We start from the raw sequence: 14,523 nt of genomic DNA on the forward strand, positions 1-14,523 counted from the left end.
AACCTCCAGCTACAGCAGAAATACTCAGGTGACAGAAATACTCCCACCTTGTTGTGCAGCTACTGAGGAAGAAAAGTCAACCACAGTCCTCAGCAGCTGACCTGGATAAAAATAAAGCACTTGATCCAATCTACCAGTAGGAATTGCACAGTAATGTATGTCAAATTACTCTTGGGGAATATGGGATTTTGGAGGTCTGGTACTGTCACTGGAAAGAATAATAATAATGTGTCAGAAACAGAAAGGAAGAGGAATTAAAGAAAAGGGCATGAAACCTAAGAGCCATCCAAAGACAGAGTAACCAAAACAGAAGATGAGCTGCTAGGTACAAGGAGATTTTGAGTTGGGAGGGAGCGCTACCACAGGGGAAAGGGACTCTGTGATGTTGGATGTATGTGATCCTCCTACCATGTTGGCTTGGTGGCCCTACCAAATTCTTAAAATGCTGTTATGGGAGCACTGTATTACTGCATGGATGCCAGAAGGGAGTTTGTAAAGCCTTTAACTTCCACAAAATTAACTGTGAAGTAACAAACAAAACCCCAACAGTTGCAATCATAAAATGTGACTGTTTATCACTTTATCAAACTCATTTCAATTTGCATAAACTGAAGCTTTTTTTACTGCAAAGCAACAAAGGTTTAGTGCAGCACTGAACAAGTACTGCATACTGAAAGAGCAAACAGCTTTGCAACAGGAACAGCAGGGGGGCAATTAATGCCAGTGGGAGGGATGTCTGGAAAATTTGAAAATCATTGCATTGTAGCTTTAATGTTTTGATTTTAAAAGAATAGTATCAGAGAGCCTCAGCTACTTCCTTCATGATAAGGATGAAGTGCCTCCATGGTACATTCAGAGACACAGAAGATATTACAGTAGACTTTTCAAAATAAATCTCTGTTTCAGGAGGCCAAATCATTCCCTCCACCGAAGGGCTTGGTGTGACACTGTGGCAGCCAAACGGAGAGCACTGAAGGTGGTCAAAGGCTCTCGTATGTGAACACTGAATTTCTCCCTTCAGCTCCCTGGCTGAAGGCTGCTAGGGGAGAATACAAGAAGCACAAGCCAAGTCACTGTGTTGTACGTCCAACTACCTGTCTACACTGGCCGATTCAGGGCACACCATCGGGTCACCAGAGAGGATTGCATTTTCTTGACTCCATACACAGCTGATTTTATGTGAGTCCAGGTCACTGCACTGAAGTCTCCCACAAAGCTACAAAATCCAGAAGGTGACCTGATGGCCAGAACCCAGCCTGAATAATTATGTGCCATAAGTGCTGGAGAGAGCCATCACCTACACTCAGCCTCTGCCTGCCTGCAGTGCTTTGTTAACCAGGGCACTTCACCTAAAGAGGATTCACTAGTGTCTCCTCTCTTTGCTGAAGTAGAACAAGAGCAGCAGACCATCTGCTCCTACATGGTTTTACTCCTCCACACAGTGTAGTTTATCATAGAATCACAGAATCATTCGGGTTGGAAAAGACCCCTGGGATCATTGAGTCCAACCATCAGCCCTACTCTACAAAGTTCTCCCCTACACCATGTCCCCCAGCATCTCATCTAAACGACCCTTAAACACATCCAGGGATGGTGACTCCACCACCTCCCTGGGCAGCCTATTCCACTGTCTGATCACTCTTTTGGTGAAAATTTTTTTCCTAATGTCCAGTCTGAACCTCCCCTGTTGGAGTTTAAAGCCATTCCCTCTTGTTCTGTCACTAATCACCTGTGAGAAGAGACCAGCACCAACCTCTCTACAATGTCCTTTCAGGTAGCTGTAGAGAGTGATGAGGTCTCCCCTCAGCCTTCTCCTCCTCAAACTGAACAGTCCCAGCTCCCTCAATCTCTCCTCAGAGGATCTGTTCTCCAGGCCCTTCACCTGCTTCAATCCCCTCCTCTGCACTCGCTCCAGCACCTCGATATCTCTCTCGTATTGAGGTGCCCAAAACTGGACACAACACTCCAGGTGTGGCCTCACCAGTGCAGAGTACAGGGGGACTGTCACCTCCCTACCTCTGATGGTCACACTATTTCTAATACAAGCCAGGATGCCGTTGGCTTTCTTGGCCACCTGGACACTCTACCGGATCATCTTCAGCTGCTGATCAATTAGAACCCCCACATCCTTCTCTCCCAGACAGCTCCAGCCACACCACCATGCATGGGAACTGAAGTGTCAATTCAGTAGCCAAGTCAAACAAATGTCTGAACTTCACACCTGCTCATCTGTTGCATGGCTCAAGACCTCCAGTGCAAATTGCCCAAGACTCTCTATCATTTGCTAACATGATGAACAAGGAGAAATACAGTCATTATGCTCATGGGATTACACACTGTAGACAACACTTAATAACAGAGAAGGGCTGTCCATTTTTAGGGAAGATATAAAAGGAGCTTCTTATGCTTCAGGCAGCAAACCCACATCCTTCAATAAAGTCAGTGATGATCTTAATTATTTTCCATTAATCCAAAGGATAACATGACATTTAGCTCAATTTCGTTACTTCGGTAATCTCAGAATTTGCAGTCAGGCAAAGAATATTATAACCCACCTTGAAATATGTGTCCTTTCTTACTAGCTGCATCAGGGAAAAGTACACAACTGCCTAATACTTTGCTTCTGCAACAACAGATAAAAGAAAGGTCCTGAGGTCACATAAAATTTGCCTGGTAAAAAAATGAGCTAAGCTCATTTCTCAGTTTTCATTAAGTCAAATATGCAAAGTTAGAGATTTTGGGACAGTCAGCACAAAACCCAATATAGAAGGCAAGAATGTTATTTTCCCTAGTGCAGCCTAATTCTGTGGCCCTACTGCCACTTTTCTGGTGACCTTTCACAAGCAAAGGTTTTCATTCCTCCCAGGGATCGTTTTGCAGTAAGTTGGTCTCTTAGGTTCTTATTCTCGAGTGCAGTTTGTGAGAAGACACATCTATCTCCAAGGGGAATTCCCAATAAGGAACTGGAACACACATGGAAAAATTGAATTATGTACCCTCTAGTTTCTAGAGAGCCAGTAGCCAGCTGTTATTCAGCTACTGAACAAGAGATGACACATGGAATCAGCACGGGATCACTGCTTCCATGCAGCATTTCCATTGCACGTTCCTGAAGCAAGGAAGAAGGAAAAAGCCTCAGGGAATACCTCGTTAGGTGGGTTACACATGCAATACAGTAACTTTGCATGGTAAGATCATAGAGGCTAAATAAACAAAACCCCAGGCCCGTCTTTTCTCCACAGATATCCACAGTAGACTTGACCCAAATCTTAGTCCTACTAAAATCAGCGGGAGTCACTTCTTTTTGAAGATGTATATGATCCAGGCACAAAGCAGCGAAGCCAGTGCTGTGCCACCTCTTCCTGTGCTTTGGCTGAGAAGGAGGCAAGGATATGTGCAAGGCACATACAGTGAGGCTGGCTGCTGTGCTGAGGATCCCCCGGTGCACAGAATGCACTGCAGGTGTTTTGAAGGGGCCATTACAATCTAGAGAAGCCAGGAACTGCTCTGGTTTTCACCAAGGTTGCTCCTGGTGCACACAAGAGGTGTGCTGAGTATTTCAAGAGTTTATTTAGCTGAGAGCTAAGTCCATCAGTCTTTTCCAATTTAAGTATGAAACGTCTGGTATAATATTCAAGAACAACAATGCTGAAACGTCCCTGAAAATTGCCATTTTCCGGTTGTCCTTAATGATATCAGACTCGGACCCTTCACATAATAGACCTTCTTATATAATCTCATCTAGTTAAGCTCCACCCTACCAAAAATGACTCAATGCCTGTCTTCAATGAAATAGGGCTTGATAAATTCTTTTTTTCTTATGATCTTTAGTTTCTTTCCTTTTTCAAAGTGATGCACTTAAGAGCAGCTACTCAGAGTTGTGATACAGTGTTTTTATAATGGCAGGACTAATCTCATGTTATAGACAGGACATCTTTTGCTTTGGTCCCTTTAGAACCTGATAAAACCAGTCAAAAGTTTTCAGCCAGAGCCACAAAGTAAGTCTTTGGAAAGAACCACAAAAGTTACATAAATGGGAAAGCTAATCTTTTAGTTATAATAGAAAGGCATTATCCTGCAGGAAAGAGTATATCAAATAAGATAAAAAAATAACAGAACTACAATGGATTCTACTTCTTTACAAACCCTTCAATGAGTCTCTGGGGAAAAGAATGAAATTTTACTTTGACTACCGGACTTTTTCTCATGGTTACAAAGACGGAAGGAGGAGTCATCAGCACCTACTAGTAAAAGCTATACAACAAGCTTGTCAAATAAAACAGTACATTGTCATGTTACTTATATAGTAAAAATTTAGTAATATCAGCAGCTGTCATCATAATCAACACTGCATGACTAGAAACGACTTTATTGGATGCTATTGTATGGCTTTAAATCCTTAAGGTAAAGACTACACAATTACTGCTGGAACTGACTATTTCAGTAATCAAAATAGCTTAGTATTTAGTCTAAGTTGTAGACTTCCTGTATCATGGCACCTTTAAGAGATGTTGTGTAAAGTACAATGAACAATAACACCTTCTGATAAAGTTAATGAGTACATAAGGCCACCATCACCAGTAAAACATGCACTGGTTTTGCATGATACAGAATATATTTTGGTTGCTGTATTTACCATCTTTCTACTGTTGGACCAACATGAGGTCATCAGAAAATGACAATGCTCAACCTGGATAAAACACAAGCAGTTTATATGGGTTCCTATTTTACCTAAGTTACTTGGTATTGTCATTCACATAAAAATGATGTCAAATTAATCAGAAGACTAAAAAATTAGCAATGCTCCTTGGGGTGTAAACTGAACCACTGTAATTCATTTGAATGGACTGAGTTTCTAGAATTCTGTGTTATAAGTTCTGAAACATACAATGATTCATCTCGTCCCTGATGAAAAGCCTGAAATATCAGAAGCCAAGGGAAAATTACATATTTGTGATGACAAGAAATCATGAGAGCCACAACTGAACTTCAGACATGCCTGAAAAAGGCTGGAGGAAGAATCCCTCAGCTCTTCCCATCATTCTCTATTTCTTCTCACCTTTTTCTCAGTTTCCTCTTTTGTTTTCCTTGCTTCCCTCTTCCCTCACCTTCATATCTTACAGCTCCTTGTAAATTCATGGTGCTGGTGAGGTGATTCCTAATCTAGATTTGATGGACTTCTTCGCCTCTAAAACTGCTATATAGCATTTCACTGACATACTGCTGATGTATGTTGACTCAGAAATGGCTTGTGCTCATTCTTGAACAGAGACATCACTCTCATTCCAGTTTGTTACATACACACAGTGAAGGAAAAGTGACATATAATGTGTAATAATATTAAAGATATAGAATTTTTTCAATATTTGTCTTCAGTAGGATGGAGAATGGGCTTCTCATACAGCACCACCTGCGTTTGGGTTCACTAAATCAGCAAGTTGTTCCTATCTCTGTCGGGGGTAGAGGGAGGCAAAGGCTTCACAGTTTGTGGCAGAATCAGACTGCCTGCATGCACATTTTATAAGCAGTCTGTAAACACTGCAGGAGCAGGTTATCTTAGGCCAGCTCTTAGTAAAAAGCCATATTAGGACTAAAGCAGAAGGGCCACAAGTGCAAACATGCTGAGGGCTTGCTTGTCTCATACAAAGGGAAAGTAATTTTCATCCCTTTAAGAGTTTCCGCCCTGTTTCTGTGAAAGCCACACATGCACAGAATTTCGTGCCCTTGGCTGTTCATGCTTCCTTGTTGTTGATGATGTTAATTGAACTATCCACATACCGCTGCAACAAGAAAAGGAAGGATGTGCTTCGATTAGCATCTAGCCTTGGAAGTAAAATGAAATTAGTGAAATGCCTGCTAAAATCTGAACTCTCTTTAATTCTTTAAGGGTCACTAACATTTAAGATTTCCTGAGACTTCAGCATCTTTGTAAAACCCTGCCCTGTTTAAGATATGAATCACAGCCTTCCTTGCTATCCTTGCAGAACATACTCCCAAATCCCAGCACTGCTGGATATCCCTCCTCAGTCAGCTGAGCCTTATCCAGGGCAGCCTAACAAGCCACTGTAAGAGTGTGAGAAGTTCAAATCACTTTGTAGGAGAAACAGAACGGCAAATAAGACCTCAGGGCGTAGGTACTTTGCTTAAGCCACAAGCTGGTCTATAAAATCAAGAGCACCATTAAAGTTCATTATTCTTCATGTAACCCAAAAGTGTCATAGCAGAAAAATAAGGAAAATTAGTGTGCAATGCAGTTCAGGAGCACCAAAATCACCCACCTGCAATAAAAAATGAACATGCAAGCCCTGCACAAAAAGCAGCAGGCTCCAAGAGAGGCAACTGATCATTCAAAAGGCTGAAAGGATGCCTCATTTGTAATTCCCCATTTTTCCTATCCTTCTGTTTCATGCTCTCTTCTCCCAGAACCCTGGTCTCCTACCTGTGCTCTCTATCCTCCTTCACCTCAACCCACCCCAAGCCAACTCACCACCTGCCCTTGCACCCTCCTATTATGACCTCCATGATCCCAAATCTTGCCCACCACCATGCTCACGACCCTATTTCTCTTCTCCTCAGTGTGCACTTGGAAAGGAGCAGTCACGCAGAGATGCTCCTAAGAGCAACGGTCAGCTCAACCTTAAAATCCCTGCTCAGGCATGACAAGTCCCTGGGCACTTCGGTGCTAAATCAAACTGACATCTCCCTGGAAAGCCTCGGGATTGCGGCTCCCTCCACAGTGGGCACAGGGGAGGAACATGAGGAGCCATAAGCAGGACAAAGCACCCATGGAGGGCAAAAGGGGCCTTCCGGGAGCCACGCTGGAGCTGCTTCTGCACGGGAGCCTCGCAAGGGAGAAAGGAGGACGAGCCGCAGCATCAGCAGCGCACGTTCAAGGGCTGTGCATAGATGATTGCTGATGTAATAACAGCATCTCTATTTCAGGGGTCACGGCTTCAATTAGTTAGTCCAATTACTGTTCAACACTCAGGGATGATAGCACACTCCAGCTGGCACTTGACCAGTGTCATGCAGCAGGGAACAAGATGAATTTTCTACTCATGGAGGTGATCACCATTTTTAATTTTGAATGTGAACCTTGATACAGGATTCTTTTATTGCCTTGACATTAGGCTAATGTATGAAGAAAAAACCACTTACAATTGATGGAAAAGGAAGACGTACTTCAGTAAATCTGCAGAGCACTTCAGTAAACCCACAGCAAACTAAAAAGATACATTTGTTTTTTCTCAAAAATCAGTTTCTTCTAAATAACGTCTTAAACAGTGCAGGCCTGTCCCTTTAATCACAATTAATATAGCTATGTCATCTTTGTAAATAAGCCATTCTATTTATAATGCAAGATGCACTTGTTGCTTCCAGCATTTTGTAATCCAAAAGGTCTGACTGCATAATTTATGAACCATTATGAAACGTCATATGCTACTGGGTGATCCTCTGAACTTCCCATCACTTAAATGAAAAACAAAAGGCAGAAAGTAAATCTGCTGGTGGTTCTGCTGACAGAGCTCTGTTCTTGTATGTTTTTATTACAGAAAGTTACCATGTCTACCCTGGGGTATGATTCAGGGTGAATAAAAGCCAATTTATCAAACAAGAAATCCCACAACCTCCTCCCAGTTCCTAAACATTTAAAATGGATATTTAGTTTTCGAACAAAGCCATTGAAAATTGTAACACTTGCATGCTAAGGCCTAAACTGAGTCTAGTTCAAATCGAGCATTAAGCAGAAATAACTAAAAACCTGAAGACAGAGTTTGTTCAGCTTTCTGCAAATATAAGGTGAATATTATCTTCATTTCCATGTATTCAGCTAGTTCAGTTTCATGACTAGTTCTGTTAAAGCTGAAAACTCTACCAGGAATTAAAAAAGTATAAAACTATGTTTTTCTTTTCTATTCTGTGAAAAAGAAGCAGGTGAGAATGAGTGTCTTCTCCAATTTCCTTGTTACAGGTAATATTTCACGTTTCTAAGTGAATTTAAGATATAAAATGTGCTTAAATAACCTTTTTTTAATGCATATTTTTTATACTTCAGGTAATTCTAACTACTTTAAAATAATTCTTCTTTAAAATGGTAGTTCCATGCTTCTTACCTGAACCCTGAGTACCTATGAGTTCTAATTGCAGACAAACACACTTTGACATAGACGATGAATTTCTGAAACAATGTAATTTTAAAAAAATAATCAAAAAACCTATTTTAAACATAATAAAAACAAGGATGCAGTAAATGCATGTTAAACTCTATATATGCTTCAATAAATGGGCACATACCTAACACATCCTCCTATTCCATATGCTGATAAGGCACTGCAATAAAGATGATATTTGCCAACATGCGCTTGTTGACTGGTGACCGCTAAGAGTCATCATAAGGAAATAAATATGTACAGAACCAAAATATAAATCTATCACTTATGGAAAGATTTTCTTTTTCCTGATATAAATTAACGTGGGCTCATTACTTTTATTTAAATCAACCAACCCCGCTTATACTTTCATCCTCATATGTAACATTTTATATATTATGTCTGAGGATTTCATTAGAGTCGTAATATTGTCGATGTGGGAATCCAGCCTTAGGTCACTAAAGAGGATTAATAACAACACAGAAAACTACTAATAAAAAAGCACCAAATAAAATAAAACTATACTCCCGTAATTTCAAGAATGTTATGGGTCTGCTGTGTTTTTAAAAAGCAGTATCTAAGTATTGTTGTTTATCTGTCCCATATTTTTAGTACTCTGGAAAAAATTAATTACCGTTACCAAGAGTTAGTTTAAGCATTTTTAGTCTAGACAGCCATCCCTTAGGAAATATAGCAAAAAACCATAAAAAATGAATCATGAGCTAGTTACTATAGTAATATTTCTTCTAGGCCAATAGCATATAATATTATTCATCACAGCAAATCTAAAGTAATGAAATGTCACACTGTTCAGCAGAGATCCTTGTTTCTATAAGATGAAGGAATCAAATACTCAGAGGTCTGAGTTGGGGGTTTGATATTTATGTTCTAATCAAATACAGACTTCCCTAGATAATGCTATATTTTTATTGCAAACAACAGTATGTTAATGCAACAATTTTTGCTTTTCAGCTGTGCTATAGAAATTGATTTTATACTTTCCCAAGAACAGGGAGAATTGGATATAGGGACAATCAGGATTACTGTGTGAATATTATAATATTAAACTTTTAAATAAAGTGCACACCAGAGAAGGCTGAGAACACAAGGGATGAAAAAAGCTGGTACATACTCAAAGCAGGAGAGCAGATAAACACCATTTCCAGATTTTGTACTTGATTCCTTATCACAAATCCTCTGATGCCTTTTGATGCTACTCTGACAGCTCTTATGCCCTACAGGGATTTTTCTCTATATGCACCTACCAATGAAACGATGACCTTTCCTCTTAAGTGGAGACCTCATTGTATCCATCCATTTCCTTATTTGCCTTTTCCTTTGGATATGCTTTGTGTGCTGCTATGTATTTGGTTGGCCTGGCAATGTTGGGACATTATTTACCCACAGGTCTAGAAGATGTAAAGGAGGACAAGGTGGTTTTGTGAGTTCATGAGGTATTTTCCACATGAGGACTGCCAATGCACCTTTCACATTGGCTTCAGGTAACACCACAACACATTTCTACTCAAGTAAAGCTTTGAGAAAGCAAGCAGATAATATCCACTGGAAAAAAACACCCTGATTGCTTTTGGTCCTAATCTGGACCCAGGGAGAACTTCTGATTTCCTTCTATATTGAAAAGTGACTTTATGTTCCTATGTTCTGCTGGTACTGTTAGCATTAAGCACAGGTTTTAGTCTGTTCTTTCCCTTCAAGGGAACGCACTGATTGATTGTTGTTTTCCAAGAATGAGACAAACCCACAATAACATATAGAAAGGAAGCAGGGATGCAGCTGGGCACTGATAATGAAGCAGTTACCATACAAAAATGCCTTGTACTTAAATTACTCATCTAAAATGCTCTGTCCTGTGAGTTATTCTGTCCATACTGAGAAGACTGGAAAAATCAGTAGTAAGTTAGGATGATGTAGAAGCATTTTTTTTTTCATTTCTTTTTGTTTCATAATCGTGTTCAATTTAATTCCTCAATACAGGGTAAAAACTCCCCTAAAATTTCTCCTGTTTAAACAGTTGATCAGGAGTGGGACTAGCATGCAGGGCTGTCTCCACTAAGAATCCTGAATCCTCTTGTGCCCACTTTCCTGGTGCAGTCATACCCAACGACCTCCCAATGGCTGGAAAGAGAAGGCAGGCTGCTTGCAGCATCAAAACAAGCAACTCAAGGAGCAATGTCACAGAAGAGCTAGTTATCAAGATGGAAACATCAATTAAAATGCTGTGTCACTACAGAGCCTTCATATTTAACCCCTAAAAAATAAAATCCAGAAAAATGGCAATGACAAATTTTACTGGCACACTCTCAATTTTTGTGGCATCATCAAAGAATCACTGGTGTGTAAAGTCCCCCCTGGCCCAGTATTTCCCCTCTAGCCAGCTTCCCATCAATTCTGAAATTCTTCTATTAATCCAAATCTTCACATTTACTTTCCCTGGTGGCAGTTTATGAAAGTCAAGATAGACAATGTCTGCTGCATTTCCCTTCCCTGGGAAACCAGCTGTCGTGTCAGGAGATTAACAGATTAGTCTGACACAATCTTTCTTTAATACATCTATGCTTTATTTTATATCATACCTTCAAGACTTTTAATCTCTCTACCTGAAAAAAAATTCTAAAATCTTGTGAATTATTGAAGTGAGAGAACCAACTCCCTGATTGCCCAGATCACAAGGTTTTCTTTTTTTTTCCCCCTTTATTCTGTGAGTATTACAGATAGTGTTTTAGGGCACTACTGGACGTCGCTCTCTTTCAGTTACGGATATAGCAGTGAACTTACACAGAAGAAGAGGAAGCTGAGGACAGAAGAGAAACCAAAGAAACTGGAGGAGGAACAGCAGGAGCGACTTGGCAAAGGTATAGAGATAGGATGTAGTGACATACAAAAATATGTTAGCCTGAAAGCTGACTGACAGCTGTTTGCATGGTGAAACAGCTAGAAGATAAGAGAGAAGGAGATGGGAATACAAGAAGCAGCCCAACAGGGTTCCCAGTAGGCTAAAATGGGGAACTGGAGAGAGACAAGAGAGAAGAGAGGGGGAAACCCTCAGCCCCAGGCAGCAGAGCTAAGAGGGTGGGCAGTGACTGAAGCACTAGTAGGGCATCATTGTCAGCAAGATGCCTGACAGGACAGTTTTGGAGGCTGGCAATATGCTATGACAGACTTCCCAAGGGTTAATGGCTTATCCTTTTGGACCTTGAAGAACCTGTTTGTTTTTTTTTTTTTTTCCTGCTGACACCTCTAAAAACTTCAGACTCCATAATGATGCTGCATTGACAACACTGAAGTTGAGACTGTCAGGTGAAATCTAATACTTTATACAATATATACACATCACTATTAGTCAGTTGAAAGATTGAGAGTTATGGCATTCATATGCACAGATAATAGGTAATGCTGAGCTACCTGATGCTCAAAATATTTTCATAAAAGCCAATTTGAAAATCACATATACTGGTTAAATTTTAAGACTATGGGCTTTTGTTCTTCAGAAAGTATTCACATTCCTACCTATCATGAAAATAGATTCTCATCATTTTGAAGGACTAGAGGAAGAGAAAGAATAAACCGATATATTTTTTTTTTTTTTTTTTATGGTACTGTAAGTTGATTAGCTGGGAGCTAGGAAAGGTCTAGAACTAGCAAAGTGATGGTTCTTTGTTCTTATTCAAGGGACAAGAGTTTTAACCACACAAACAAGCAATTTATTTAAAACTTATTTTTCTTAATAGATATTAATTTGAGGATTTCTGCAGCTTCCTTTTCCCCAGAGTGTTAAATGTTTCTTTTCAGAGCAAAAGCTGCAGCAAACCTAGTTAAAATAAAAAGCAGGCTATACACAGATCCATACATATGCTTTGCAAGAAACAGGAAGCATATCCAGATTTATATGTGTGCCAGTCCCTTAGGATGTCATAATTGTGTTTGTTCTTTTAATAACTTTAGGCTCCAGTGATCAGAATAAAAATTCTATGCTGAAGCTAATGCTTCATCCTTAGTTCACCTCACTACCCTGAATTATATAGTAAGCAGACTTAAATAAATGCAGGAGTCTGGCTCCCTCCTTACATCATAGACTCCAGCCATGCACATAATGGGTTGCCTGATTTAATTCAGGGTCTCTCTTTTCAAATCTTACTTTGTTTTTACAAAATATTTGGCTCAGCCATTTCTTTTTATAACTGCACAGATTTTCGAGCCTGCCTTCCAGTGTTCAGTGAATTGCAGTCTCCACTGATAAAAGCAACACATCAAGCTTCCTGACTTGCAAAAGCAGTTGGGTTATTTAGACAATTATGTTCTTCCTAATTATTATATCTACATTTTACATCTACAGCCTCTTTCTATTAATGTAGCCCAAAATACTGAGTTAGTTAAGCAGCTTATTAAGTAGGCATGGCCTTCCAGTAGCTATTGTGACTACATCATGCCAGTACTAATCTTATGATTATAAATTACTTTTTTACTCCCATAACCAGAATACAGATTACCTTATAATGAAGCCAGGCATATATACAACCAGTTTACATGAGGGCCACTGAAACAAACAGAAGTAGGTCATAAACAGCATGGGCTAATGGCATAGTGGTGAGTAAAAAGCCAAATCCCAGTAAGTCCAACATGTCTTACTACATTAAGGTTAAAGTGAGCTGAATGTGCCACTTGCAGTTTTTGACCACCTTAGAAAGATTTTTTTTCATAATCTGACACCATCTTGAACCTCATTTGAGACTAGAGATGAACTGCTTTAGGAAAGTCAGACAATTCTTGTAGGCCTTGCTGGATTATGCAGAACTAACAGCATTGTTTTGTTATGCATAAAATTCATGGGTGTTTTTTGCCTCCAATAATTCAAACACAATTTCATGATGAAACTCTGAACTTGGCTGTTGATAATGCTGGTAGAAGAAGAACACTGATAAGGCCTCTGCACCAGTTTCCTGACCATTACACTATCTCGCTCCTTTGCTTTTCATCATTACCAGTCTTACAGTCCTCCTGAGAACAATAACGATGCTTTTTTCCATATCTCCTCTATCCTCACCCAGCTTTCTTCTGTGGCTCTGTTGGATGCCACTTTCCAAAAATCTCTCTTAAAATATTTTCCTTTCTTCTTTTCCATTCTACCTGACGAGAGTCACCCACCATGGCTTGGCATCTAGCGTTTGGTGCCAAAACTGCCTTTCTAAAACTGCCTCAAATCCCATGTCTCCTTATTATTCCCAGTAACATCTCTGCTCTCGTGTCCATCTCTGCCAGTACCCTGAGGGCCTTAATGGCACTGGCTGGCCTCACCTGGAACCCCCACTCACACCCTCTGCCCATGGCCCAGGAGCTCCAGGTGGTTCAAGCCTGGGCTCCCAGACCTTGCCTGGGCTATGCTGTTGGTGTGCCTGTCTCCATCCCTGGCCCTGTCCCTGTCTTCTGGTGGACCTTGGATCCACGTTGTAGCCTTGTGTCCTGCTGCTCTGACTGGGTGAGCCTGGATCTGGTTCATCCCCTGGCTGTGTCTGGGGCTGTCGATGGAGCCCACTACCAGCCCTCAGATCCGCTGAGACCCTGTGGGACTGTGCCCTGGTTGGTGAGGGCACAGCCCCAGTTCCCTTCACTGTTTTACTTTCCTTTCTTTGTGAAGTTCCAGCCCCTCATCCTGTTCTTCCTCACCATACATCCCTATTCTCGGTTCTTTCTGCCCCACCTTTCTTCTACATTCTCCCCATGATATACTTTTGGCTGCTTTGGGTTTTTTTCAGGCTTGAATTTACCTTTTTATGACAGCTCCCTATCCCTCCATTTTCCCCCATTCATGTCCAGTTGTGTTTCAAACCCCTTCTCAAAACACCACTTATTTCATTTATCCTTTGCCAGGCACAGCTGCTTTCCACTTTGAGGGTTGTTCCCCATGAGGCCTTTGAGTTTAGACTATAAGATCCAAAGACAAGAAAGCATCATGCCACACTTGGTGGTCTCTTACATAGTCTACTCTAACTGTGGCCTGAAAATTTTCATCTTTTAAATGTTTTTTTACATTCCTGGAGAAACCTCACAGGTACCTTCTGGAATTTCTTCAACTGCAACTAATTTTCTATGAATATGTTGCTGTACCTAAAAACAGAGAGACTGCCATTGATCTGGTTTGTCTTATTGTTAAGAAACACTTGTTCCTAATATGAAAAGAAGTAGCTCTGCTCCTGATTTCTGACTCAAGCCACTTCATAGCCCACATGCTGCTCACCAGAGATGCATCAATCATCACACATCAGTCAGGAGTGACCGCCACAGGTAGTGACAAGTTCCCACACTGAGACATCTCGATGTGTGAAGCGTATGGCTTGACCTAAAGATCTTTCCCACT

At 40.6% G+C, this 14,523-nt stretch overlaps 1 protein-coding gene across 1 annotated transcript in view; it reads right to left on the reverse strand.

Annotated features, from left to right (window-relative positions):
• The window catches only part of SUSD4 (sushi domain containing 4), a 45,029-nt gene extending 31,364 nt beyond the window's left edge, over positions 1-13,665 (reverse strand). Inside the window, exons 1-2 of the mRNA XM_026844642.1 lie at positions 13,481-13,665; positions 2,556-2,623 (exon numbers count right to left, since the gene is read on the reverse strand). Of these exons, the coding sequence (XP_026700443.1) occupies positions 2,556-2,623; positions 13,481-13,665 (253 nt within the window). The remainder of the gene's footprint in view (positions 1-2,555; positions 2,624-13,480) is intronic.
• Positions 13,666-14,523: the final 858 nt, after the last annotated feature.

This window comes from Athene cunicularia (genome assembly GCF_003259725.1).
Source record: "Athene cunicularia isolate RWA chromosome 3 unlocalized genomic scaffold, athCun1 chr3_part1, whole genome shotgun sequence".
Taxonomy (NCBI): Eukaryota; Metazoa; Chordata; class Aves; order Strigiformes; family Strigidae; genus Athene; species Athene cunicularia.